This window comes from Alligator sinensis, unplaced genomic scaffold (assembly GCF_000455745.1).
Source record: "Alligator sinensis unplaced genomic scaffold, ASM45574v1 scaffold439_1, whole genome shotgun sequence".
NCBI classification, from domain to species: Eukaryota; Metazoa; Chordata; order Crocodylia; family Alligatoridae; genus Alligator; species Alligator sinensis.
In genome coordinates this window covers 851,192-879,056 of record NW_005842523.1, presented here as the reverse complement: position 1 = coordinate 879,056, position 27,865 = coordinate 851,192, and the positions used below count along the sequence as shown (strand labels likewise).

Below are 27,865 nucleotides of genomic sequence, written 5' to 3'. Positions count from 1 at the left end.
TTTTAACATAACAAACACTGAAGCACTAAAACTGCTTTGATATCTCAGAGCAGCATACCTTCACATATGTTTTAAAATAAATCACAGTTTGAGTGATCTATATATTTTAAATATAATAATTGCTGAATGAAGATTATTGTTCTTAATCTCAAATCTTTGTCTTATTCAGTAAAGAAAGCAGCTTTCATAGACCTCACTCACCTAAATAAAATATATGATGATGTTTAATTGATAGATAATGCTATTATCTTTGTTTTTGTTGTACAGTAGCAACTTTGATGTAGAAGTTCATTATTATAGGTTTTGGAGAGTGTCAAAGCATATAATGTAACTTGTTGTAGTGTTTGGTAGTTGAATATCTTAGTAAAGTTATCTCTGTGGGAGAAGATAGTGTTGGATTTTGTTTGGCTGTTTTTCTGTATAGCGGTGCTTTTTAGGAACATTAACTATGGGAAATATTTTTGTGTTCATTCAGCTTATTTTTGCTCAGTGTTCAGTCTCTGCTGAGATTTATGGGCAAGCATGTCTTCCCTTTGGTGGCAGTGCCAATCTGGAGAAGTAAATTGGTCCCTGACAGGCACCTCTCCCCACTTGCTGTGGTAACCATGGCAACAGGCATGTCATAACAGTTTCCACAGTACAGTGTGCAGAGCTGCTCTTCCAACAGGATGACAGGTCCTCTGGAAGCAAGAAAGCTTACAGAATGCAAAAAGCAACAGCACTAAAGTGAAATGAACACCCTGGGAACCTTCAACCATCAAATACGCTGCTGTTGGAAGAGACTTCAATAATGGTGTTTGTTTTTCTTAGGTGTGAATTCAGTATGAAACAGCATGCATGTATATTCCTGAGGTTTTCATAATTGAATGTAAAATACAAATTTCAAAGTCTAGCACTTTGGTTAGTGTTGCAAAAATGAGTAAAACTGGAAAGGATCACTTACTTTATTTGGGGCACTATTTCAAGTATTTTTTAATGTTAATAAAACAAAAAAGCACACAGATCAATTAAAAATTTAACATTTGCTACAAGATAAGTTAAATGAAACCTTAGCTTAATGCCTAAAGCAAGCAAATATGCAGCTTTAAATGTTTGGAGCATTTTGTTTTTAGGCCTATTTCACTTTAGAAAGCCATTAAATCATTTGCTAACTGATGGTTTTCTGCTTCAGGAAAGATAAAAGTGAACTTGATTTATTGGACCTGGAATATGTTACCTTTTTAGAGTAATATTCTACTTATTTATCAGCTATATATGCACAGCTGTATTTTAAGATCTTGTTCTTCTTTGGTGAATTCAGCCACCTCTGTAGCTTTGTGCTCCCTTCTCCTTACTGAGCCCTTTGAAAGACATGTGAAGCCAAATGGAAAGAGGATGGACCAGGTACAGGGCTGCATTTCTCTCTCCTTTGAACCCAAAAAGGCAAAAATATAGCCCTCCATACACCTTCATTTACTTCTGAGGACTGTTTCTCTCAACAGGAAGCAAACCTTTCCTGTTCAGGGGTACCTCATTAATGTGAGGCTGGGGACAGGGGAGACATGACAACCAGAAGACAGGAGATTCATAAGTTTTTTGCACCTCTTAACTTTACCTTACCAGTCACAAGCTGCTGACAGATGTTAAAGGCATGATGGGCTGTGATGTGCAATCCCAACATTCACACCTCTGTGGCATGATTGTGGGATCAAGGATCAGATCCTAATAGTGCCTAATAGTGATCCTAATTGTTACTGGTGCTGGGGCAAATAAGGTTATGAGCTCCCCCTGCACCAGCAAGCTTGGCTTCTGTGTAGTCACTTTGCTGGGAGCCCTGGTCAGCTGATTGGGGCTTTCAGCCATGGAAGCACAGGGGTGTCTCTAATGTGCTTCCACAGGTGGGAGTCCTGGTCAGCTGACTTTTTATGGGACTTTTGTCAAAATGGTAAAGAGTCTCTACTTCCTGATGCACTCTAGTTGAGTAAAATGTTTTTGCCCTCTATTGGTTGCCATAGGATGCTGATGGTTTCTCTCAGTTGTTTGTCTTTAATACTTCTAAGCTGACTGTCTTGAAATTCTTCCAGAAGAAAACCTAACTATCCAAGTGGGTCAGGCCAATATGAGTACTTTGCAATTCAGAATGCCTTATTTTACCTCCTTGAAATAATGTAGAACCTAACAGTATAAGAGCATCTAATACTCTATACCTTATCATAATTAAAATGGACTAGTAGTAATCACTGACTTTTGAGATTTAATAACCAATCTGCTCAACACTGGTAAGGCTTCAGCTAAAATACTGTGTCCAGTTCTGGGCCCTGCATTTTTAAGACAGAAACAGGAAAGGTTCACTGGTAAGCACCAAAGATGGTAAAAAGGTTGGAATGCAAGCCTTAAGAGGAAAAACTATGTTTAATCTGTAGAAAAGGAAAAGGCAACATCATAGAAGTTTTCAAATACTGGATTTTAAATAATCAACAAATATAAAATTTATATTTTAAATATAATCCTTCTCCTCTTGCCTCAAAAGAAGCATAAATATTGCACTTGGTTTATATGTAGAGTCAACCTATAATCATTTCCCTGATAGTTTTCATTTTTCTATTTGCATTATTTTTGTGCATGCAATACAAATATCAAGTCAGAAATAGTTTGGGTGCACTTTTTAGTATTTTGTGTTTTAATCCTTTGGTCTCTTCCTTGGTTAATTAATTCTTTTCTGGGATTTTGTAAAAAATAATAGCTCTTCAAGGTCTCTTATGTATAGTTATCAACTTACATTCAGAGGAAAAGCTGTACTTCCTAAAACTGAACCTGAAAATAAGGGGTCACCTTTTTTAAGCAACAGAATATTTAAGAGGCTACCACAAAAAAGAGGGAGAGCAAGTGGTCTACCTGGCCACAAAAGGCAGGACATGAGGCAATGGATTTAAACTATAGCAAAGCAGATGTAGATTAAATCCCCACCCCAGACCTCTTAACTGTCAGAACAGTGGGACAGTGCAACAAGCTGCCTGATTTTATTTGGTCTTTCACATTTGGCAACAGGACATTCTAAGTTGAATGCTTTGGAATGAACTTTCCATGGCATCCTTTGGAGGCCAAATATACTCACCTTCAGAACAACAATGCAGAGCATATTTGCTCTTCCACTTTGGGTCTACTGTTTTTGTTTTCATTTTGTATGTGTGTGTTCTCTGTAATTATAGTGCCTGGTTGCCAAAACAATAGTCATTGTAGCAATCAGTAAAATAAGTTCATCTAAATTAATTTCTTTGAGTAGAAAAGTTCTAACGTTGTGGGAATATATTTTAAATAGTCAATCCTAGCCGTCAGCTCATTAAGCAATGTTAGCCAGCTGCTTGCCTTAGAGTACAGCTAGGGAATTAATACTTAGGCCGCTGATAGACATTCAGTTAAAGGCACAGTCCCAGCAATTGCACTTCCTGCCTCGTCGCACATGCATGGGAGGAGGCACGATTGTTGGATCAGGGATCAGACCCCAATTGTGCTCTATTGCTGGCTCCCCTTGCACCAGCAAATACCAAGAAGTGCACCCATGGGTGCTGGGAGGGCCAGTCAGCAGATCAGTGCTCCTAGTTGAAGGAGCACATGGGAGCCCTTCAGTCTGATGCGCTCTCAGTCCTGTGCCTGGGAGCACCAGTCAGCTAATTAGCCTCGGGTGTGCATCAGAGACTTCAAGGCTCCAGTGCACTCCAAAGGCAGGACTGCTGATCAGCTGACTGGCACCGCCAGCCAACATGAACACACCGGAGTCTTGGAGAGCTCCAGTGCACAGATGCTCCCAGCTGCGGGAGCAAATGGGAGTCTTTCAGGGCTCTGATTGCTTCCAAGGCACCAATCAGCTAATCATCACTGGCCACGTATTCAATTTAAGGTGGAACAGGAACCCGCAAGAAAGTTACTACACATGTTTTGTGTAATGACTTTGTGGCTTAATCCCTGTTTTATCGCTCCATTCATTGTATGAAAGTGTGGCCAAGTTACTACTTAAGACATGTTTTTTTCTTAAGTGCAACATCTACCTAGGACCTCAGTCTGCTAAAATAGCAAACATCCCCATATAAATTATGTTCTTTGTTGAAGAAATAAGGGCACGTTCCTCATTTTTGCATTTGCTATTGATATGTGTCTATCTTGGAATGTAAATTTATTACATTATTCTTTATAAGATGAATTAAGTCTTGAGCCATCATCAGCAGATCGGAGAGCAGTCAGTGTGACGTATAATCTGGTCTTTTTGGTTGTCTTTTGTTACTTGAGAGAAGCTTGAGAGAGTCCAGAGAAGAGCCATGCACATGATCAGAGGTCAGGGAAGCAGACCCTACGATGACAGGCTGAGAGCCCTGGGGCTCTTTAGCCTGGAAAAGCGCAGGCTCAGGGGTGATCTGATGGCCACCTATAAGTTTATCAGGGGTGACCACCAGTATCTGGGGGAACATTTGTTCACCAGAGCGCCCCAAAGGCTGACAACTAGGTCGAATGGTCATAAACTACTACAAGACCGTTTCAGGCTGGACATAAGGAAGAATTTCTTTACTGTCCGAGCCCCCAAGGTCTGGAACAGCCTGCCACCAGAGGTGGTTCAAGCGCCTACACTGAACACCTTCAAGAGCAAACTGGATGCTTATCTTGCTGGGATCCTATGACCCCAGCTGACTTCCTGCCCTTTGGGCAGGGGGCTGGACTCGATGATCTTCCGAGGTCCCTTCCAGCCCTAATGTCTATGAAATCTATGAAACTTATAAAAGTTCAATGCATAATGTCATGTTTATTAGTGAATTAGCTATGTAATATTAACCTTGTAACTTAGATAAATTGAACAGCAATTATACTGCATCAGATTGTCCAGGTGGTCTGGACAGTGCTGGTTTTTCTAAATGTAGACCCCATTATATTCTCAGTTAGATTCTCAACACTGGCCTTTCTAAGCCTGTCCAAAACTAGCACAACCTAATCCTAAAATCAGTATCACTCAGACAACTTGGCATTCCTATATTATTCTTCTCATTTTGCTTCTATTTGATCAAAGAATTTGCTTGTATCTTTGCAGTCAGGTAATTTTATCTATAAAACTAGAAAATATAGAAGAATGTAGTGCAGTAGTATGCTGCCTTGTTAAGAAAGTCATTTATTTACAGCTGTTGCTAAAATGATACAGGAGAATTAATAATAAAATTATATATTGTATAATAATAAAATTACATGTGTGGTTATTGGTAACAGCATACAATAGACTTACCCATTCTACTAATCTAAACAAAAGTAAAATTGAACCTACTATATGTGATCCATAAAAATAAATCAAATAAAACAATATAAAAATAAAAAATGAAGAGAGGGAATTCTATTTTATTTTGGCCCTTATTTTTTGTGCAAGTAGTGCACATATACCTGTTGAGTATAGGACAGGCTGAAAGTTGTTAGAACAAAACCAAATTGTTTTTTCTTCATTAGCCCAGTAGTATTAAATTTTTCCACTACTGAGATTCTCTCTCATTTCTTCAAAGAACAAACAAGACCACAAATAGTGATTTAGGCAATCTATTTCATTATTCCCATAAGAATGTATTCTTCTGGATATGGGGACAAAACCATCTTCCCATGACAACTGCAGAACTCCAGATGAATTGTGGTCTTATGATGACCTCTCATTGTTTGTGGTTTTGCACTTCAGATAGATTTCTAGGCCAAAAGAGTGCTTTATTAATTTAGAAAAGGGGAAGTATGAGAAAATCCTCACGGCCTGAGTATCTGCCTGCATGCTTGCATCTTTAATTCTTAAATTTCTATTTTGCTTTAAATATGGGGGAAATATTGGGTCACTAACTGTCAATGCATTTTGCAGGCCATTTGTGTAGAAGACAGTATAAATGTTATTTAATCATACAAATAAGTGTTTATTTGGAAGACAAGAGGCTCCTAAAATTCACTTCTTATGATATCCAATACAGTTTACAAGCTCTAATTTTTATCCAGTAATTTAGAGATCTTAATTGAGCTAAAGTGCTCACATTAAGCATCCCTGTTTCAGATTGTACGAGTCCCTTTGTCATAGAGTTTGGTGAGATAAAAACTGCCTTAAAAAGTGATTAGAAAATGTTCTATTGTGAAATGAAGCCTGGATTCAGCACCCCATAGTTCCTCCCTGTGCAATAACATGTATTCTACCTTGGATCTGTAGACCTTTAGTAGTGCTAGTACTGCCCTTCACGGGTCTTATTGTAAAAGGATAAAACTCCATCCAAGGTTGTTTTTCTTTATTGTTTACATTTTTATATGTTTATTTCAGCTCAACTTTCTATTAAAAGAAATTTTGAGGTATTTAAATGAGGACACCTCTAACTCCTTGTTCTGTAAAAACTTGACAAATTTCTTTCTTTCATTCCCAAAAACCAATATTTTGGATTTAGCAATGTTGATTTCCAAGCTATTTGAGAGACAGTATTGTTGAAAAGCATCAAATAACGTTTGGAGGCCTGTCTGGGATTAAACAACTAATAGGGCATCATCTACATAAATTAAGAGAGGGATAGAATAATTCAGTATTGTAGGTGTATGGAATTGATTTCCTCTTACAGTGCTACTTTGGAGAGTCATTGAAATGTTGTTTTTTTTGTACAAGTGTAGATTATCAAAACACTGAGACCTATTACATGGAAAGTACTACACAAGATAAATTGTTATATATGAAAATTAATCTTCAGGAGGATTTTGATAAATATTCAGGAATAAGATACTGGAAGATGTTACCACCAAAAATATTTTTTTTAATACAAAGTAGATGATAATTGGTTAAAAGTGTTTCTAGAGTCTTTAATTGCATGGGTGTGTAGTGCACAGTTGATTAGCTACCACTCTCCTTTAGTGATGATTAAAAAGATCATTTCAGTTGGTAGTCTTGTGTCTCAGCAACTCATTTAAACACAAAAAAATGTGGACTCTGACTATCTCCTGCATGTAATGTTAGCCTATAAAGGAAATGCCTTCGGTCCCACTTCCTTCTGGAAAAGTTGTATCTACTGTTGTTGCAAATAGGTATTAACATGTTTTCTCAATTTACTTTGTTCTTTTGACAGCACTGCAGTATAGTCAAGTTTCACTGATATTCACTATAGTAAATATCAAAGAGTGTATGTATATATATATATATATATAAAAAATATCATAAAAAGAGTGCTTCTCTTGATGGCATATTTTGAAATTGCAGTTATACAAATAGATGACTTCAGGATCTTATGTCAAGAGCCCATTTTCACTGGTACTGATCACTCGTATAAATATTAATTCAGCATCTAAAAAAATCTGTTATCTTACCCAAGTCCTACCATATCTCTTTTATCTATAGAAAACAAATGAGCTTTGAGTGCATCTACAGACAAAGCTTCCCAGTGGTGGCAGAACATCTTATTTCTGCCAGGAAAGTAACATCACAACTCTGACCAAAAGAAGGCTTTTGCTACCAATGCTGTGAGGCATGTGTAGATATGTCCACACCTTTTGCCACCTGCTTCAATCCCTTCAACAGCTTTCCCAGGGTGCACTTTGCTCCTGCCAACACAGCTGCTCTGCTTCTTACAAAGATGTAAGCATGTTCTGACAACCCCTCTATGGAGACTGTTGTCTACCAGAAGAAGTAGCCTAGTATAGACAAGGCCAAGAATTATTTCAGCAAAGGAGATGCAAATTCTAAAGCTGAGGCCATAACAGAGAATGCTGTTGCACCCCAGTTGAGAACAGGACTTGGGTAAGCCTGGAGAAGCGAAGGCTCAGGGGTGACTTGGTGGCAGCCTATAATTAGGTAAGGAGTGTGCATCAGGAACTGGGAGAACATCTGTTCACCAAGGTACCCCAAGGGAAGACAAGGTCCAATGGTCACAAACTGCTGGAAGACCATTTTAGACTGGACATAACTTGAAAAACTTCTTTACTGTCCAAGTCTCCAGATTCTGGAATAGACTCCTTCCCCTCCTCTTACCACCCCCCCCCCCAAAGTGGTGCAAGCACCTACTCTGGATACCTTTAAGAAACACTTGGATGCTTATCTTGCTGGGGTGATCTGGCCCCTGCTGACTTCCTGCCTCTTGGGCAGGGCACTGGACCTGATTATCTCGCAAGGTCCCTTCCAGTATTAATGTCTATGAAATCTATGAACCCGTGTTAGAGTGTGTGGATGAAAAAAAAAAAGAAGCCGATCTATCATCTATGAGCAGCAAAATACCTGGGATGGCTAGGGACAGACATTCAAAAAGCCTGAGCCTGAATTGATTCAACCCTTTGCAGGTTAATCTAACCTGGCTAGGCTGAACCAGTTTCCAACCATACAATCCCTCTGGACTGAGGAAATTCAGGCACATGCCTGCAGTGGCATAGCTAGAAGCCGGGGGGGCACTAGAGCAGCCCTCTCTTCTCTTGCACAGAGTTGAGCTGAGGGGGGATGTGGCCAGGCCCCAGCAGGACTTTCTCATTAGGGAGGTCTGCCTGCACCATTCCAGGCTTTTCCCTGTTGGCTGCTCAAGGGGTGGGAGAGTTGTCAGCCCCAAGACCCTTGCTAGCACTCTGGGGCAAGACTGGGGAGGGAGGGTGCAGTGCATGCATCTGTTGATGATACGGAGCTTTTCAACCTCCCTGCTTGTCAGACTGTCTGCAGCAAACTGACAGGCGAGCAAGGTATTTTGGAGCTAATGAGAGTCTTTATCACCCAATTAGCAAAACAATAGCCTCTTTCCCATTACTTCAAACTCTTCTTAAACAGTTTACCAGGGTGACCTGTTGATTATTTCCAAAAGCCCTGTTCGTCTTACCTGCCTGTCCCAATGAAATTGGAGACACACACACAGACACCTCTCAGCATTGGCTAGCACACCACATGCCTAGGGTCCATGGGGCTGGGGTCCATGTTGTGGGAGATCGAGAGAGGAAGGGATGATTTCCTGCTTGAGCAGCAAGGGGGGTAAGGCGGGGGAAGCCAGCAGACCCTGCTGTGTCTGCAGTCTCTGCCAGAACCTTATACAGCACTCGCTAGTATACCACACACTGACTATGGTCTGTGCTGTGGGAAAGGGGAGGAAGGGATCCCTGCTTAAGCAGCAAGTGGTCAGAGGGGAGAGAGACGGGGGCAAGGGGACGTCAGAAGACCCTGCTTTGCCTGCAAGTCTGTGCCACAGGAGCTCTGCCCAGGGAGCAGAGGGGAGGGGCCAGCCCTGCTGTGAAGCAGAGAGCCCCGCCCAACTCAGAGAACATGCCCGAATGCTGGGGGAGTCAGGTTCATCTTACACCAGCAAGGGGTCTGGGACAAACAGTGCTTAAACCAGTTTGAGCCAAATCAGTTAAGTCTGATACTGCATTCAATCAGGTTTACCTCAGACTGGTTTCAGCCTTTTTCAAACTGGTTTATATGCACTGAATATCTGTTCTGTTACAGGTTTAAACCAGTTTCTGATCACTTAAACCAGTTTATGTGCAATGTCTGTCCCTAGCCAAAGTGACAGATAGCAAGAAGCAAGCAGTGTGCATGTAGCAGAAGAGAAGGTGAAGGAGAGAATGTCTGAGTGTATATGTGGTAGTGTTTGTATTGTCACATTCCCAGAAAACCCTCCAAAATACAAAAGGGACAAGAATGTTTCTTAACACTTTTTTCCCATTAGGAAAATCCATGCTATACCTTTTAAAGGTTCTCTGTCAGAACATTACCTCATTTTTAACTGATCATTCTCAAAAAAATCAAATTAGGTTTGCTTTTAATTTCTCTGGCAGCTATTAAACCAGCACTTGATCATCAAACTTGGCATGTTATTCTGTTGATGCAAAAATTGCTGTTAATGTACTACTATTTCTCCAGATCCTCTTATACAGTCATGAGTCAACTTCAAACTAGTTGCTATGCATACTAATACTATATATTACAAGAATTCTGAAGATTGTCTGCCAAAATGGTGCGGAGTTTTACCGTTAATGTTGTAAGTAACAGTCAAGTATTTTTTGTTTCTTCTCTTCATTAGAAAAAACAAAAAAATATTCTGCGGATAGGAATTCAGAACCTTGGTTCAGTGTTGTGGGGTGAAGACATTTGTTGCACTGATAATCCAGAAGACGTTCATAGCCTCACAAAGTTTCTCTACATTCTCCGCAGTCTCCTCAGAATGTCTTTGTCAGCCTGCATCATCACAGTGCCAGCTCATCTTATCCAGGTCAGAATATTATGGTTGGGTTTTTTTCATAATTAGTTATACATAAAAATGATGCTTGGTGAGCAAAAGGATTGAAGTGTTATGAATGATTTCGAAAATAGAATCCTGTTGCATTTGTTTTGCTGCAAAAGCAAATTGATTTCTAAATGAAATTTGTACCACACATTTTAGTTTCCTCTGATATTCAGTAAGGTCTATAGTATTATTTAAATGCTGAATTTAACTTTCAGCGTGTGTTAGCAAGTAACCGTAATTCACAAGCTTTTTGAGTACAACAAGATTAAATCAATTTAAGACCTTCTGGGTTCATCTACACTTCCCATTAAGGTGATGTGATAAAATCCAGCACAGTTTGTGCCAGGGTTTATCATGGCACCTTAATGGCATATGTGGGTGCTCAAACTGCTGGGTCCAGGGCACACATGCAGACGCTGCACCTAAGACCGCAGCGGTTTAAGAGGGTTGGAGCAGCCCCGGTCTACCCAGGGACCCAGGGGATCAGCCCTGGGCTCCAGAAGGCAGTGTTGGGTAGCAGAGGGGCTGGCCAGGGCACAAGGGTGCACCAGCATGCAGAGTCCTGTGGTTAGGTGGCAAGCAGGGGTCTGGCCCCCTGCTGCCTGGGCTGACCAGACTTAGTGTATGCCTGGGTCAGTGTTTATACAAGTGTTTAGGCGCCTTTATTTTTGCCACCATAAGTTAGTACTGTCCGTGGCAGTCCTGTCTTACAGCAGTGAAAATTAGTTTGTTGCAGTCTAATAGCATTGCGCATGTGGACTGTGACTCTTTACACCGCACCAAATTAGTCTACTGTTCTATAAGTGTATGTGTAAATGCACCATCTGAAAATTTTTTAGCTTCTTGTGTTTTAAAATTGACTTAATTTCATTGCTTTCTCTCAGTGCTGTTGTGTACGAGAAATATGCTTTATTATTTTGAATGCCCTGAATATAAAATTGGCTTGAATGCACGAATGTGTGGTTTATGTGACTTTATGTATAAACTGAAATTTATAAAGGGATTACTGGTGCCAGGAACTTCCTGCAAAGTCCTGTACTCTGAGTGATGTGGGATTACAAAGAATACTGAACATAAAGAAGTCAAATACGGTGTCTTCCAATACTGGTCATGTCATATTGAAATATACTGTGGATTTTTATAAAATATGATATCGGTTACATTTGTAATATGATTGCTATTATGTGCCTGTTAGCCAAAGCAAATTTGAAGCCTCACAACTTCTCTTCATTTATTCAAATTGCAAGACCACTGTTGGCTTGAAAATATTATTTAAAGGTTTGCTTTTTTGGGAATTGGCTTATAGGTATACATATATGCATTATAAGGATTCAAGATGAGCATCAGGGGCTAATTGATTTATAAGAGCCTGGGTTTCACACACACAGTTCCATATAGCCGTGGAAGCAGACAGGCTGTCTAGTACAACAAGGCCAATGGATAGGCACCGCCTGAGAATTAAGGGGGTATTCCATAACACGAAATCACAGCCTTCAAGGCAGACAAGTTGTCTAACACAACAAGGACACAGTCTAGAAAACAGCCTGGAAACCAAGGAAGTATGTACTATACTGTCCCATAACACAAGATAAGTGACACCAGTTACAAGGCCTCAGAGGAGAGGGGGGCCTGAGTCCAGGTTCTGGGGGAACAGACCAAATTAGGAAAAGGCCTGGAAGGCTATGTGGATGTGTAACCACAGAGAGACAACCCACCAGAAATAGCCACAAATGAAGAGTCATCAGGAGTCATCAAGAGGGAAAGAGAGTCATCAAGGGGGAAGAAGAATACAAAAGCAGAGACTTGAGATTAACAAAGGATCCCTCCCTGTCCCTCCTTCCTTTCCTTTCTGTCCTTCCCTCACTTCCGTTCCATCACTCCTTCTCTTCCGTCCTTCCCTGTCCCTCCTGGGTTTCTTCTCCTTCTCATCCCCAAGAGGGGTCCCCATCCCTGTCCCCTGGGAAGGGCCCCCGAGGCCACCATGGACCAAGGGCATATGACCAACCCGTTTTCATACACCCCACTGGAGGGGGGCTGTGGGCCCTGGCATCCCACCTCCAGATTACTGACATGCTGTGCTGACATCTGACACCTAAGAAAGAGCCTTAGAGTGGAGCCTGCTTCCTGACCAGATGTACTTTGACTCTGGCAGCCCTAGGATTTGGTAGCTACAAACAATCAAGCAATTCTATATATTGTTTCTTTTTTTGTTATCACTGTGTATCAATAAATTTGCCTATTATCGAATGGAGAGGTCGTGGTTGGTATAAAGGTGGGTCCCCCACCCTGAACAAGGTATCTGGATCCTAAATCTAGAGCCAACAACCATCGTGGTATTTTGATCCGTGCTATCTTAAAACAAAACACTGAAATTTGACTTGAGTTGTGTTTATCTGTCAGAACACTGGAATGTTTACTCAATATTATTATGCTTATGTTGCCATTGGAAAAAAAATGAAATCTGTTTTGGATAATGCACCATTTGTACAGAAACAAAATGTGTTCCATGGGCTTTTGCTTCTCTATCCAACTCTACATATTGAGGTGCAAAGCAACCTTGTAGAAAAAAATATTAAATCAAGGAAGAAACAAAGCTGGAAAATTGGCCTTCTCTCTTTTACTTTAATAGAAAAAAACTAAGATATAATGCCTAGGGATTGAATACATATTGAGAGGTGCTTATGTGTCTCATAATTGAAAGGAAAGTATTTCAGCAGTTTCATAACTGTGATTCTTCTTCACCCGTCTTTTTATGAATCTCACTGAAGGTGTCCATACACTTTTATGTGTGAGATCCAAGTCTTTTGAGCAGTATTGTCCACTGGGGCTTTGAATGCACCCTGCACTTCATTTTGTTCTCATCCCAGGGCATAAAGAGTGAGGTGGCTACAGCCATCCCTTGATTGCCTCTTGCCACTCATGACACCAAAATGGCAAACTTTAATTTGCTGCTCTTTGGCATTTGCCAATTCTTCTACTTGCCTGCCATTTTCATGGTAGGGAATTCCTACTTAATTTATCAAATATAGAAAGGGAAGGGAGTTTGGGAAGGGGATGCTCATATAAGAATGATAAGACTTTCATCATCCCCATAGACGACCACAGTGATACCAATTTTGTCTGGGCAAAAACCACATTTTATATCAGTGCAAGGTATGCCATTCTGTCTCATTGCAGGTGCACAAATCATGAAATGTCCGTCTTAAGCACAACTTGTTAGAGCAAACAATGAAAGTCAACTTTAACCCAAAAGTAACGGGTACCAGAAACAGTCTCAATGAAATCGGTATCTGAGTAACCTTCAAAATAAGGCACGTGACACCAGAAACCAGCAATGACAAATTTTTGGTGTTGAAGAAAAATCTGGCATCAGGAACCCCAAAGTCAGTGTCCCCAGTATCAAAGGCTCATGCTACCAAAATAAGTTCTGAGCACAGAAGCCATTACTTCTAGCTCAGTATCAATCCACAGAGAAAGGGCAAAAGATATCTATGAGGATAAACCTTAAGGATCTCTTATGAAGATTCACATGAGAAGTACAGTGCTGCAGTTGTGATAACAGTGACACATTCTTTAATGACAGTGGCCACGCAGGCATCCACATTTAGCCAGTCTGTTCCTTACTGTACTGATGGATATTATGCTAAAGGAGTCCACTTTGTACCTGGAGATTATTTCCATACTGGGATAACTGCTATTTCCGGAGCAGGAAATATTATTGTATTCCTTAGCACTGCATATCAAAAAATGTATTTCTCATCCTCATTCCCTGGCCATACGTTTTCACCATACTCAATTAAGTAACTGCATCTCTTGCGGTCAGTAGAAGACTGTAGCAATTAGAAATCTGTTCTTTCAGGACTTTTCACTGTGAATAACCATGGGTTAGCTAAAACAATGAGAGTTAGCTATATCCTTTGAGGCCATAGTGGTGACCACACACCCATGCTATCCTTCTGTCTCCTTAGACTAAAGACTGGACTATGACTCTAACCATATGGGGTACCTATGTTCATGTTGCTCCCAGTGAGGCAGAAGCTTCTTGCCACCCTGCACTTATTAACTTTTTTCCATCCTTGTTTCCAGCGGCTATATAATGGCTCAACTTCAAAAGAAGCATCAGAAAAGGGCTGGGTAATGGCTGACCTGTTGCATAGTGGTTAAAGTGCTATGCTGGGAAGCCAGGGACACTTAAGTTCACATCCCCTCTGAGTGAATGTGGCTGAGGACCTCTGGCTTTCCAGATGAGTGTCCTGGCCACTGTGCCTTGGGGCAAGAGAAAGATGCATTTCCATGATTCTACTTGCCAAAATTAGGCTCTGGTCCTTACAACCCTGGCTAAGGTCAGTCTGTTGCCTGGTGAGATGCAAGATAAATAAATGGGTTATGATCCCATCTCATGTATCAGACCTCAGGTTAATCAAATTAGATATAAGGTATTCCAGTTGCTTTTATGAACTCCACAATGCAGATCCTAAAAAATTAATACACCTGCAATGTACTACATGAAGAAAAGGGCTTATCACCCTTATGACAGGTATGGACATGATGTCAGTAATATAGAAATAATCATGATGGGCTAAAAATTTGACTTAAAGTTCTGGGTCTGTAAAGGGATCCCAGATCCCCAAAATCATATGTCCTGCCATGCAAAATCTTGAACGTCTGGCTTGTCATCATGCACGATTTTTGGGATCTGGCATAAAATTCCTCAGATCCCGTTGTACATTTAAATTAACGTCTGTGAGGGGCCTAACGCCCACTTCTATTAAAGATTCTTACAGACCTATTATATAATTACCCATTGAACACTGTTGACAGGGATGTACCAAGACTATTTTTCTTTTAAATTTGACAAAGATTCAAAGACAGGTCAGTGATGTAGATTTATACAGGGTAGTAAGGACTATGACTTGCAGGAGTGGGTCTTTTATTATTTTCTGCTTTCTCTTTACATATGCTATAGTACCTTTTGCCTTGAATTATACCCAGGCAAGTCCACTGTGAGCAGTATTTCACCCCAGCATATATTTTATCTGGTGTATATGTTCTAAGGAATTACACCAATATCCAATCAGCTTTCTATATTTAGTCCTCAGTATTCAGTAAAGGATATACAAACATGATCAGTTAAACCTGAGCATATTGTAACTTCCAATGCTTAATTTTACTGTAGGCCAGTAACACATTCTTAAGGAAATTTTAAAGAGAAGGGAAATAGTGAGGCTATTGCAGAAGCAAGGTTGAAATCTAATCTTTCTAGCATTGGGAATGACAACTGAAAAACTTTGGATCTGAGATGTGTATGAAAATGTATTCATTAAAGGACTAGATAGAAATTCTGTTGTGCTGTATATACAGAAAAATTGCATATTTTAAGTAAAAACAATAGTATTATACTTGATTTATTTTTTATGGATTTCAGTTGATTTTTTTGGAGTTGGAATTGATATAAAATTTCATTTATGCTACTTTCCTATAATTTTTGCTATCCAGTATAACAGCTGTTCCACAATAAAAGCTTGAGTAAGGGGGGGGGGGGGGGGCGCAGCCAGGGCAGGGAATAAATGTTATTTTTATTCAGTGGTATCTACTCTAATATATTGCATTAAACAGTTCTGGAAATAGCTAAACTTTATACATTCTTCTTTAAGCACTAAAATACAGAGTGAACTGTCATTAGGAGAAGCAAAGCTGTTGAGGGTTCCTTATATCCCACATTACTCAGTTCCCAGAGCCCTGCTGTGTAGTTGTTCCACTCTCCAAGAAGCCTGTTAAAGAGCCCCCGAGAGCATGTGTACAGCCCTCCATGTTAATAGTTAATTGGTGAGGATGGCAAGATGAGAGGACAGCCGAACATGTGGTCTCTCAGGCTCAAGCAGTAGACAGACCTTTAGTTATAATAACAGCAGCTGCTCACATTCTCACAACTCGGCTACTCACCATTCTGTTGCTGGGGTTTCTTAGTGGATTACAAAAGTAAACAACATTTTCTTTAAAAGAAATCACAATAATGAAAACTTGTTTTTTCAAGTGAATTTTTGTATGCATATTTAATGTGTTGTTACCAAGAGTATGTTTAACTGGTATTTTTTTCAATCAAAGCTCTGAAAACAGATATACCATTTACTTATCTGTGAATTATGAGGTAGTAAACAGGATTATTCAATTTACCTTTTCTTTATGATACTGATTATATTTTATGGCTCCATCGTCAACTTCTTAAACCAGCCCCAATCTTTTGTAATTATTTTTCATGCTCTTTATTTATATACTTTTCCATTATTCTTGTCTATCCAAATATTCATGTATTCTAACATTTTTTATTAGCTCTTTTAACCACCAGCACACCCACATTGAGCAGTATGAGGCAATTATGTCCATTTCATAGTTCTTTTCCTTCAGTGGTAGAGACCCCAGTAATGGTGAAGAGTAGTTCTAAATATTCCTTTAACTATTGACTACTTTGCATTTGTCAACTTTGAACTTCATCTTCCATGATATACTGAATGATCACCTAAATTTGATGGGTCTCTCTGAGGTTTCTGAAGAATTCTCAAGTCTTAACTAACCAGAAGGCTACAACTGTTAGGTTGCTCTAAGACTTTTGCACTATATGACACACAATTTTCAAAGAATCTGGCTTCTTACATGTTTTTCAGAATTGCTGGATAAAATGATAATATAACAAAGATGGTAGATTATATTTTAATAGTGCATAGAGGAGAGCTTTCTAATGATAAGATGAATGCTTGAGAAAGGGAACAATTTTAATTTTAGATTTCATTATGCTGGAAGACAAATCTGAAAAAAAGACACTAAAAATTTACCCAATTATGAATTTTATTCTCATGATGTGTGACAGTTTTTACTTGACTGATATTTTCTACTGATTGCAAGCACTTTTTGCCTACACCATCTGTCACATGATAAATAGTGAAATACTTATGAATTGTGATTAAAATAGTTGATGGGAGGTTACTTATCAAGTCATTCAATTGCTCCTTGAAAATACACTGCACTGGTTATATGAAATTGTACAGAAGAAAGGAGGAAATTACCTCTGCTTTTAACATTGTTAAAGATAAAGATGGTCATTTTTTTAAGAAGCTTTATTTTGCATTTGGATAATCAGTACATTGTAGTCTAAAATTAATGTAAAAATGTTCTGCAGTAACATGTTAGAAAGGACTTTGATACTATAGAGAAGCACTAGTGAAAGGCATTAGGTAGGACCTAAAAAATCTTCCTCTTACCTTCTTTTTATTTTTAGTAGAAATAGTTCAGTTGTTTTGTTGTAAATCCAGTGTCAGCTTTTTCCCAAAAATATTAAATAATGGTTACAAATCTGTAAGTAGTTTTTATGGCAGTTTCTGTATCTGTCAAATGAATAAGCAACTGTTTTAATCTATTTTGATTAGAGAAGTTAACATATGAATTTGTTCTTAAAGAAAGCAGCTCAGTTCTTTTATTAAAAACATGGGTTCTCTTTAGGCATAAAGCTACCTCATTGGAAATAACTTCCATCAGGAGTATTAGTCAGCATGTGCCAAGGGAAATTAATTGACTAATGAAAAGTCAGTATGAATAAGCCTTGTTATGGTACTTCTCTTGAGAGTCTGAGATTCTGTTTAGTGTGTTATTTTCGTTATTTCATTTGATATGTTTAAAAATTCATCCTTTACAATATTAATGCTTTGGTGCTTTGAATTCACTGAAGAGAATACATGTTACAGTATGTTTCAGTTTAGAAAAAATTTGAAAGGCTTTAGTGTTCCAACTGAGTATTTCAGAAGCTAAACTCAGTAAGTCAAGGAATAGTGTTCTGTAGAACCTACTACTAATATAGGATTATGAGATGTGGACTCCTGTAGCTTGTAAATTTCTCTCTGTGTGAAATCTTTATTCTTAAGACAAGAGCTAAGAATAATTACATGCTTTAGAGCGGTATACTTTTTATGAGTTCACAGATAAAATATAGACTAGAATTTCAGGTACACTAGCAGATATAGCCATTATTTAGAGATCCATTTCAGAATGATCTATCAGAGTTTCTATACCATAGCTATACACCCTTTTAAATTCTTTACAAAATGGAAATCAAAGATGGAAATAGTAGGCTTTTATATGTGTCAGAGGATATTTGTGCTTGCTTCTGTAATATTGTATATATGAGCAATTGGATAAGAAATGCTCTAGAACAGTAGTGCCCAATATTTTGGCCCTGCAGACCAAATGAGTGGAGTAGGATTGGTCTGCAGGCTGGATCCTGTGTGGGGTCAGTGCATAGGGTCAGTCCGCAGGTTCAACACTATGGTCCTGTGCACCAGCCCAAACTAAGTTACACAGGGCAACATTATCCAGCCCACAGGGCTCCCCAAAGCTCTAGAAATTTAGTGGCAGAGGAAGAGCAATTAACACTGCCACCCCCACCACCAAATTTCTGTATCTGTGGGCAGTCCTGGAGGCTAGATTTGGCTCACAGGCTGGAGATTAAGTTAACACTACTCTAAAATAATGACTATTACAAACAAGTATAAAGAGGCACTGATTTATGAGACAGTTATTTCAGATTGAGAATTAGCTATGTTCTAAACGTATTTTCACATATGCAAATACTTTGGATACTTCAAACTTGTATAAGAGATGATAAATGTATGATTTAAAATTAAATTGTGTTGCAATAAATATGTTTTTTTTGTTGCAATTGCTTGTTCAACCACAAGGGAATGGTAATACCATGTACTTTGATATGCCTAATGTAAATGAACAACAAAATACATACTAGTTCTTCCATAGCTGATTTGGTGCCAGATATGTACTTATAAAATATAGTATATACACCCAAAATATGGTTATAATTAAACAGTTTTGTTGCAGTTTGTGACTCAGCTATACCTGTGACCAAAGGCTATCATACTGCATATTTAAAAAGCATATATCTATATTGCATATATCTTGTTCAAATATATTTATTTCTCTAGAGAAAGATAATCGTCCCCACCCTGCTACCATTACCACCACTGCAGGAAGCGGAGAAGATTGATTTTTTTTCCCTCCCTAAAACAAATAAATTCACAAATTGTAAATAATTATAAGGTGGTTAGCTGCAATGTAACTTTTTATTTTACATTCACCCCATCTAATAAAACAAAATTAAAAGGCAAGATTTAAATATAAAGCTTTTGTGCAATATATATCTAAATAGTTAAATATCCCACCACAGTATGGAGATAGTCATCTGTTCAGGCATATGGAATCTTTTGGCTACTGGACTAAGTAGTTAATATAATGCCCAGTGTCCAGGCATGGACATAACTGTCATGGAAGCAGAAGGGAGGAGGCTTATGCATTGAGCCTGCTTGAATAAAGATGAGCAAAAACGAGAAGTGATTTATCTGCTTTTAGCGAACAATTCTCTTTTATCTGGTTACATTTTTGTGGTGTGATATTAAATTTTACATATATATTTTCTATATTATATTATTGTATATATGTCAAATAAATATTATTACACAAAAATGTAACCAGTGTATGTATCATATCATATATACATGTGGATCTCAAAAATAATGCCATGTCAATGTTGCTTTAAATATTTTTGAAATATGTGAATATTTTTATCTTTTATAAACAGTTTCATATGTATTTTCTATAAAAGAATGTTCTTTTAAATGATCAACATGTAAATCTTGTTCAGTATTTTATTAAAGCAACATTTTAGGCCCAAACAGTTGATGATGCTGAATAAAAAGCTTGAAGTTTCTAGATATAATTTTTGTTTTAAACCTGTTCTATTAATTACAATATCATTGTAATATAAAAGAACACTGCATCTTTAATGATGTTTTTGTGCCCTATGTAGTTAAGCTTTAATGCTAGGGGAAAAAAAGATTAAATTAGCCTTGTAACCTCTTTCTCTTCCAGACTGATGATGGAAAATAAAAGCTCTTAGCCACAAAATGTAACACTTAGAATTAATATTTAATTAGACCGGCAAATTGTACACTGTGGCTGAAAGCTTCCAAAGAGTTGTTAGTGCCACAATTGACCTACAAGTTTAATAATAACTCACTTCTAGAAGCAAGTGCCAGTTCAGCATAGTGGAGCCACTGTAAGAAAGTCCTGTGAGATTAAAATCAGCAAACCAAATGGCAGGCGAGGATTCCTGGGATGGAGCCTTCTGGAAAGCTGGGAGCTGGAATAGCATTTCAGCCAGGATTCAGATGAGAATGGTGGGCAAAAAAAGCTGATCCCTCCTGTTCTGGGAAGTTCTGGTTGTAGGTCAAAATCCTGAAACAGATTTTTTACTAAATGTTCTTACTGCAGCTATTAACTTACATTACAAATAAAATAAGAAATAAATTTTCCACCTTTTTTTAGGAAAGCTAATCATCAGCTCTACACTCCCAGTTCACTGACATACAACGTGCATAAGATCTGCAATAAAACACAGATACGTTGGTGATGAAAGAACACTCCCTTTCTGTGTGACATAGTTTTGTATGTCAGTGTGACAGGATGTTCCTTCTACATTATCTTATTATTATCTCATAATCTGATTATCTCATTACTTATATTATGATTATCAGGCAATTTTAGCCGTATGAAGTATGCAAATTAAACATGAAATGTCCATATATTTTTAAATAATAGAATATTTATTGCGATGAATACTTCTGCTTTTTGTATACAATTAAAATATGAAACGAGTAATAATACCTTTTTATAGCCATCTAAGTCTTAATTCTATGACAAATTCTAGTGAAATAGGGCACCGTAAATTCAAAACTACAAACACAGAGCCACAGACTGAAGAAGGAACATTCTGCATTATTTATTAGCTAGATCCTAAATAATTAAATAAAAGCTAGTCGTTAGTTAAAAATTAAAGCAGGTGTGGGCCTTGCCAGCAGAGGGAGCAGTCATGTCTTCCGTAAGGTCCCCATCATTTCCCACATATCTCAGCTTTTTTCCCAGCCAGTCTCCCATCTGGACCTAGCTTTGGCAGCCTGCTCCTGATGACAGCCCGTAATTTCATATTCAGTGAGGGATTAGTGAAATTGATATTAAACTTCAGAATATTTGACCTGCCACTTGATCACAAACATTAGTTGGATGCCTTGTTTAAGATTTGCTTATTAATAATTACTTATGGGCAAGAAGTGTGCCTTTAATCATTTATGCATTGTATATGGTCCACTCTTTTAAATGTCAGGGTTTAAATAAAAGTAGCAGCATCTCAGTTGAAATAAGTTCATTACAATCTATTTACCAATCAGAATGAGAACAAAAGATGACTTACCATACTGGCCTTTTCTTTCTATTTCTACAATGAATGATTCCCAAGAAGTTCATAAATATGTCAGATAAGTCAGGAAGTCTGAAATGTAAGCTTTTCAAGATTTTTGTTATAGTTTCTAAAATCAGTTTCAAATTGTAACTGTTAAACTGGAAAAAGAATCTGAAATTTTGCATGTGTATATCAGGCCGTGAAAAACTTGTTGCTTTGGATTCTTTAATAAATCTGTTCAAATGGTTAATTTTATATATTTCAAACATTTAGAAACCCCAAAAACAGTCTTTTCCTCCAGATACCTATTTTTAGTAAGGCTGAGCAACTGAACTACTTAAACTTCCTGTATATTAAGTACTAAATTCAGTACAAGACAAAGTGTAGTCTGCTAGTAATATGCTGCCTTGTAAAGAATAAGAAATCTAATAAAAGTTAGCAATTATAGTGGGCAGAGCTCCCTTGATTTCAAAGGAGCTCTACACAGGTGTCCTCTGAGGTTAACAAGTTTAGACGCATACCTTAGGCAAAAATTTGATTGTTAATTAAACTAAGTTTTTTTTGCATTATACTTTAGTGAATATAATGTGCTCTTGCAATTAGAGCTTCAAGCAGGGAATCAGGGAACCTAGATTCTGTTCCCTACCGTTACTGTTGACTGTCTCCATGACCTTGGGCAAGTCATTTAACTTTTGATGCCTGTTCCATTATCTATAAAATGAAGATTATGGTGCTTATCCATATTTTAAATCAACCATATTTTAAAGCACTTTAAAATCAATTAACGGAATGATTCATTTAGATGAAACGGTATTTTCATTTCTACGCTTCAGTAATAGGTTCCAGAGCCTCTATGTATTTGCTGCACAGCTCACTGTATTTCTCCAGTGGCCTCTGACATCACTATAAGAAAGTTATGTAGACCTTCAATTTAAAGGATGATACAAGTCTTTTTAACTTCATAGATGGTACAATTTTGATATGACAGTAGTGACAATAAGGTCCTGACCATTCATATTGAGTAAGTATCCTGAAGGAAGCTGTCACAAAGGCTCTCTGAACAAGTTAGCCTCTAAGGTACCACCCTGCCCTGCTTCTGGATTATATTTTAGTAAAAGCACAGTGCTTAAATCCGATCTCCTGGCTAATTTTTTACTTCAAATTTATCCAGAATTTTCAGTTGAAGTACTGTGCTCTCCACTTCTCGTCTCAATCTGTTTTATGGTGATAATATGTTCTATTGAATTCACTGCTGCATCCTATCACAAAGTTAAGAGCATTTCAGTAATATGTGAAGATAGCTCTTTTTGATAATCGTTGCCTACCTAATATGAGTTTATGCATGTTTTAATGAATTTGTGAAGTATTTTGCTCTGCCTGAAAAAGGTGCTATATACATTTTAATTTAGTAGTAATATTACTGAAAGAAGCATGAACAGAATAAAACTTTGTTTCTGTACTATTAATACTACTCTAATATATCAGTCACATGGTAGCTTCTTCATTATCCTTATCACTTTTATGAATAAACCTAATCTATTTAGTTGTTTGAGTCTTCACTGTGAATATTCTGGCTTTATTCTCTTCCACTGAAAGTATAAAATTCCACAATATCCATCTAGCTATATTGCATTAGCGAAAAAGAATCATAAATAATATAATTGCTTAATGTAATTACTAGTACATATTTTATGTATCAGTGGTCTGATCCTGAATTATTTCAGCAGCTAAAATTAGAGTGAAATTAGAAAGAATTTTGGGTCTGCAAGAATTACAAGCCAGTGCTAATTCAATTTTAGATCAGAAAGAATATAGCATTTATACTCTCTACAATTCTTGTTAATTCTATTTAATATATTTTTATAAGTGGACATTTCTCCAAGTATTTCTAAACAGTAAAGAGTTAAAAAAATGCTTTTATATTGTTAAAATCCATGAATTATTGGGAAAAATCCTCATGATGGCTGATGGAGAAGAACTTTTGAAAGTGTTTAATTTTACTGATGTAAAATTCTATGGGTAATTTTATGATTTCAGTAGCAGTAATTAATAACAAATGGCAATAAATAATTTAGTCATGTTTCTTAAGTATTAATAATTTATCCTTTCAATTCAACTGTACTTTAGGGATTAAGCAGTAATGACAAATGGTAAGTGCTTGTATATTGTGAAGGTATTACCATATTATTGCGCACACAACCTTTCTTAAAATGTCAAGACTTATTTGTTCTGTTGAATACACAGTCTGTATTTTTCTTCCAGCGCAGCTGGTTTATGACTGCTATAGGTAGAAGTTAATTCAGATCTATAATAGTATACAACAGAAGAAATAAGCAAATAATTTTAATAATCAGTCAACTTTTGAATCTGTTATGAAAACTGGGATAAACTGCATCTAAATTGTCTTTTAACTCAGAAGATGAATTACTGATCCTTTTGCCTAAACTTCTCTCTTCTTATTACCGTCCCCATTCATATACATTTCTCTGAAATATCAAGATTATTTGTTACCTACTGGTTAACCAGTAGGTAACTCTAATACAGCCTTGTATGGAGATTAATAATGCCTTTTCACCTGAAAACTTTTCTGGGAGTATCCCCTCTCTGTGAGTTGTTAATTTTAAGGATGATTCTTCCTCTTGTTGCACTGAAACATGGAAATTTGCCAATTTAAAACAGCTGACAAAAACAAGCAAAATGTAAAATTTGAGTAATGGAAGAAGTGTCTCTCTTAATCCAGAGCTATGCTACCTATGAACTTTATGCTAATTCATTGTTTAAGCAGTTTTAGAAATCCGGTGCTAATTATTCTGTTTTTTTTAATGAGCTTTTTAGGTAACAAAACACTTTTTTTTTTCTTTTTCTTCTAGTGATTTGATTTAAATTCAGTATGTACACTGACATGGTTTTCAAGAAACTTAATGGTGGGATTACTGTAATACCTTTCAGAAGTGCAAAAGCTAAATGAAAGCCCCTCCTAAGTACACTTTGGAGTACACTCCTAAGCTGTTTGGAATGAGACTGTATTGAAGTCCCTAATTTCAAATGCAACATATAATTCAGTGCCCACGTGATACTTCTGCAGGGTACATAATAAAAATGTAAATGTTTAAAGTTCAGTCTTCAAAAACTTGAAGTTCTCACCCCAGTGCTAACTGGGCTACATTGTACATGTGTCTTGTGAATTATTAGTTGTCCTGTTACATATGTAATAATCATAAGTGTAGTGCAGTGCAGAAAAGTTGATGTTGCTTTGAATTCTTAGACCAGTTTTCACTTAATGAAGAACAAAGAATGAGAAGTTAGCCTTATTGGTTACAGTCAATTTTCTTTCTTTCTCTCCTCCACCCACATTTCTTATAAAGTGGACAAAGCAAAAAAAAATAATCTTGCTTAACACTCATGATTGTCTAAGATCTGGAAACTGTTTGAAATCTGGAAGGAAAGTTGAGATTCTTAATTAGAGGAGAAGTAGGAGGATATAGGAGATGGGTATATAAGACAGACAACATTCATCTTTTCTGATGAACCAAGATTGCTTAGATATCTTTCTTCCTCCAGAAATCTAGCCTGGTAAAAAAAAAAAAAAAAAAAATCCTAGTTATCTCAATATGCAAATTTCAGCATACTTGCCCATTTATGTTATATGTCCATAGAATGCATGCATATTTGTGCTCAGTAAATTGTTTTAATTTATTAAATATTTTAAATGCCACATACTGTGTATATGTTTTTGTTATGACAGTTCTGTGTGTAAAATGTATTTATCTCAAGATGTATTGCATAACTGCATAGTTAAATAAATATATATACACACACAGTGACTGTGGGCTGCATACATGCAGAGAATAAATTAATAAAACAAAACAATTTTGAGTTATCTGATTTATCCCTTCTCCAAAAAGTACCCTAAAAGCTAATAAAACTTAATATTACATTAAAACATATTCTGTTCCCATTCATATTTCAAATGCATTCTCTTTAGGGTTGACTTATTAAAAACAAAAAACAACAACAATAAACTGTGGGTAAGAACCAATCATTACAAGTTTAGCCTGATAGAACATTTCTGGCTAAAATTATGAACAGAAAGTAGAATGGAAATAGAATGGAATGCCCAGCCCAGCCTTCACTACAGGGTTGCTGCCATGTTGTTAGAATAATTACATTTTGGCTGAAGTAACTAATTTAGAAAAACTACAGTGCATCTAGCAACACTGAGAACTTTCCAGGATTGTTTTTATGTAATTTAAAACAATGCCTCTCCTAGCTGCCAGCAAACTCCTTCCTTGAATCTCTCTTCTCCTGGCTTCCCTCCTAGCCATGTCCTGGCTCATCTCCAGAGCTGCCAAGTTTCCGCCAGAAGCAGGAGGGAGATTTGTATGAGGCTGGAGGAAGATTTGGAGCTCTGTTAAATTTTCAGGCCCAGATGGGGCAGCATGATTTGTGTGTTTATGTCAGCATGCCATACATCACAACTATCTGTGTGCTGACGTCAGCACTGATTGGACATTAATGTGCTGAATGTTGCAAACTGGAAAATACATGATATATGCAGACCTCTAACAACAATGCCACATAAGCAAATATGTATTTGTTATGACAATTCTGTATGCAAAATGTATTCATCTTGAGGTACACTACAGAAGACTGCTTTGACATATTTTAAAACAAAAATAAAGTCAACTTAAACAGAAGACCATATTTCAATAAAGCAATCCTATTCAGAGTAGCATTTGAATAAGAGCTTTTAAGCATGTTCTTAAATCCTATTGAAGCCAATGGAATTTGAGGACAAGCTTACCTTTATGTAGATACTTAAATGCTGCTCTAAATAAAAATGGATTTAATCATTTTCTTAAAAGTTTTCCTGAATTGCTAACAACATGAGTAGGTGTTATTTTTGTAGTTTCTGTTACTTTTCATGGTATCATTATCTTGTTGATGACTTTCTTTGTTTAAAGTAACGTAGCACTTGTAACATATTACCTATCAAAATTATCATCTTAAAAGCAGTAAATGCCTCTCCTGTAAATATATTTTCTTGCTTTACTAACAGTTGAGGAAGTTTCCAAAGTAGAATTAATAGCTAAATCATACTTTATATGCATGAGTAAAATTATATTCATCTGCTTACTGAGGAACTTTTGATCTGGCAAACATCTAGAATTCCAGGTCTCTGGATTTACAAAAGTCACAGCTTTTACTGATTGGCCTGTTGAATGGCACTAGCTAGAACATCTGAAACATAAGTTAGTGTATTTCTGTTCTGTATCTCTGTTCAACAGTGGAGTAAGCGGAGGGGAGAACATTCCATATTTAACTTAACTTTTGTGATACTGAAAGTTACTTACAGTACAGCGTAACAGGCAGCCTTTTTTTACAACAGCCCAAACAAAATTACTTAGAATGTCCTTTCCAATAAAGACACAGTATAACATGAACTTACTGTTCACTGTAAAATGAATTTGTAGTTGAAAATCTGAGCTCTTTGACTTCAGGACTTTAGACTTGATATAGTAGCATAACTATGACAGGTCAACTGGGACCTGGGACCATCACCTCAGGCACCAACCTGGGAGAAGGGGACACTAAAAAAAAACAAAACTGCCAACCACACAGTTATGTTAGCATCACAGTGGCAACCAAAAGTCACCACTGCATCTGTGTATGGCAGCTGCCCAGGGTGCCTTAGCCAAGTTGCTACACCTCTGGATCAATGCAAACACAAAGCATTCCACTGCAGAGAATTAATCTAATTCTCACTGCGTATAATATGTATATAGGGGTAATCATTTAGTCTTATCACTATCTTATCTTATCACTATTTAGTCTTCACTATCACTATCAAGAAGGGGAGGAAGGAGGACCCGGGCAACTATAGGCTCGTCAGTCTCCCCTCCATCCTTGGCAAAATCTTTGAAAAAATGATCAAGGTTCACATTTGCGAGAGCCCGGCAGGACAAATTATGCTGAGGGGAAACCAGCATGGGTTCGTAGCAGGCAGATCGTGCCTGACTAATCTAGTCTCTTTTTATAACCAGGTTATGAAACGCCTGGACACAGGAGGAGGGGTGGATGTCGTATACTTAGACTTCAGGAAGGCCTTCGATACGGTATCCCACCCCATACTGGTGAACAAGTTAAGAGGCTGTGACTTGGATAACTACACAGTCCTGTGGGTGGCGAACTGGCTAGAGGGTCGCACCCAGAGAGTCGTGGTGAATGGGTCGGTTTCGACCTGGAAGGGTGTGGGCAGTGGGGTCCCGCAGGGCTCGGTCCTTGGACCAATACTCTTTAATGTCTTCATCAGCGACTTGGACAAGGGAGTGAAATGTACTCTGTCCAAGTTTGCGGATGACACAAA

The 27,865-nt window shown here is 37.6% G+C and overlaps 1 protein-coding gene across 8 annotated transcripts in view; it reads left to right on the top strand.

Moving 5' to 3' along the window:
* ELP4 (elongator acetyltransferase complex subunit 4) overlaps positions 1–27,865 on the top strand; it is a 268,164-nt gene that overhangs the window by 96,229 nt on the left and 144,070 nt on the right. For all 8 annotated transcript variants that reach the window (XM_025213344.1, XM_025213342.1, XM_025213337.1 and 5 more), the window contains one exon: positions 10,002–10,190. In XM_025213344.1, coding sequence (XP_025069129.1) covers positions 10,002–10,190 — 189 coding nt within the window. The remainder of the gene's footprint in view (positions 1–10,001; positions 10,191–27,865) is intronic.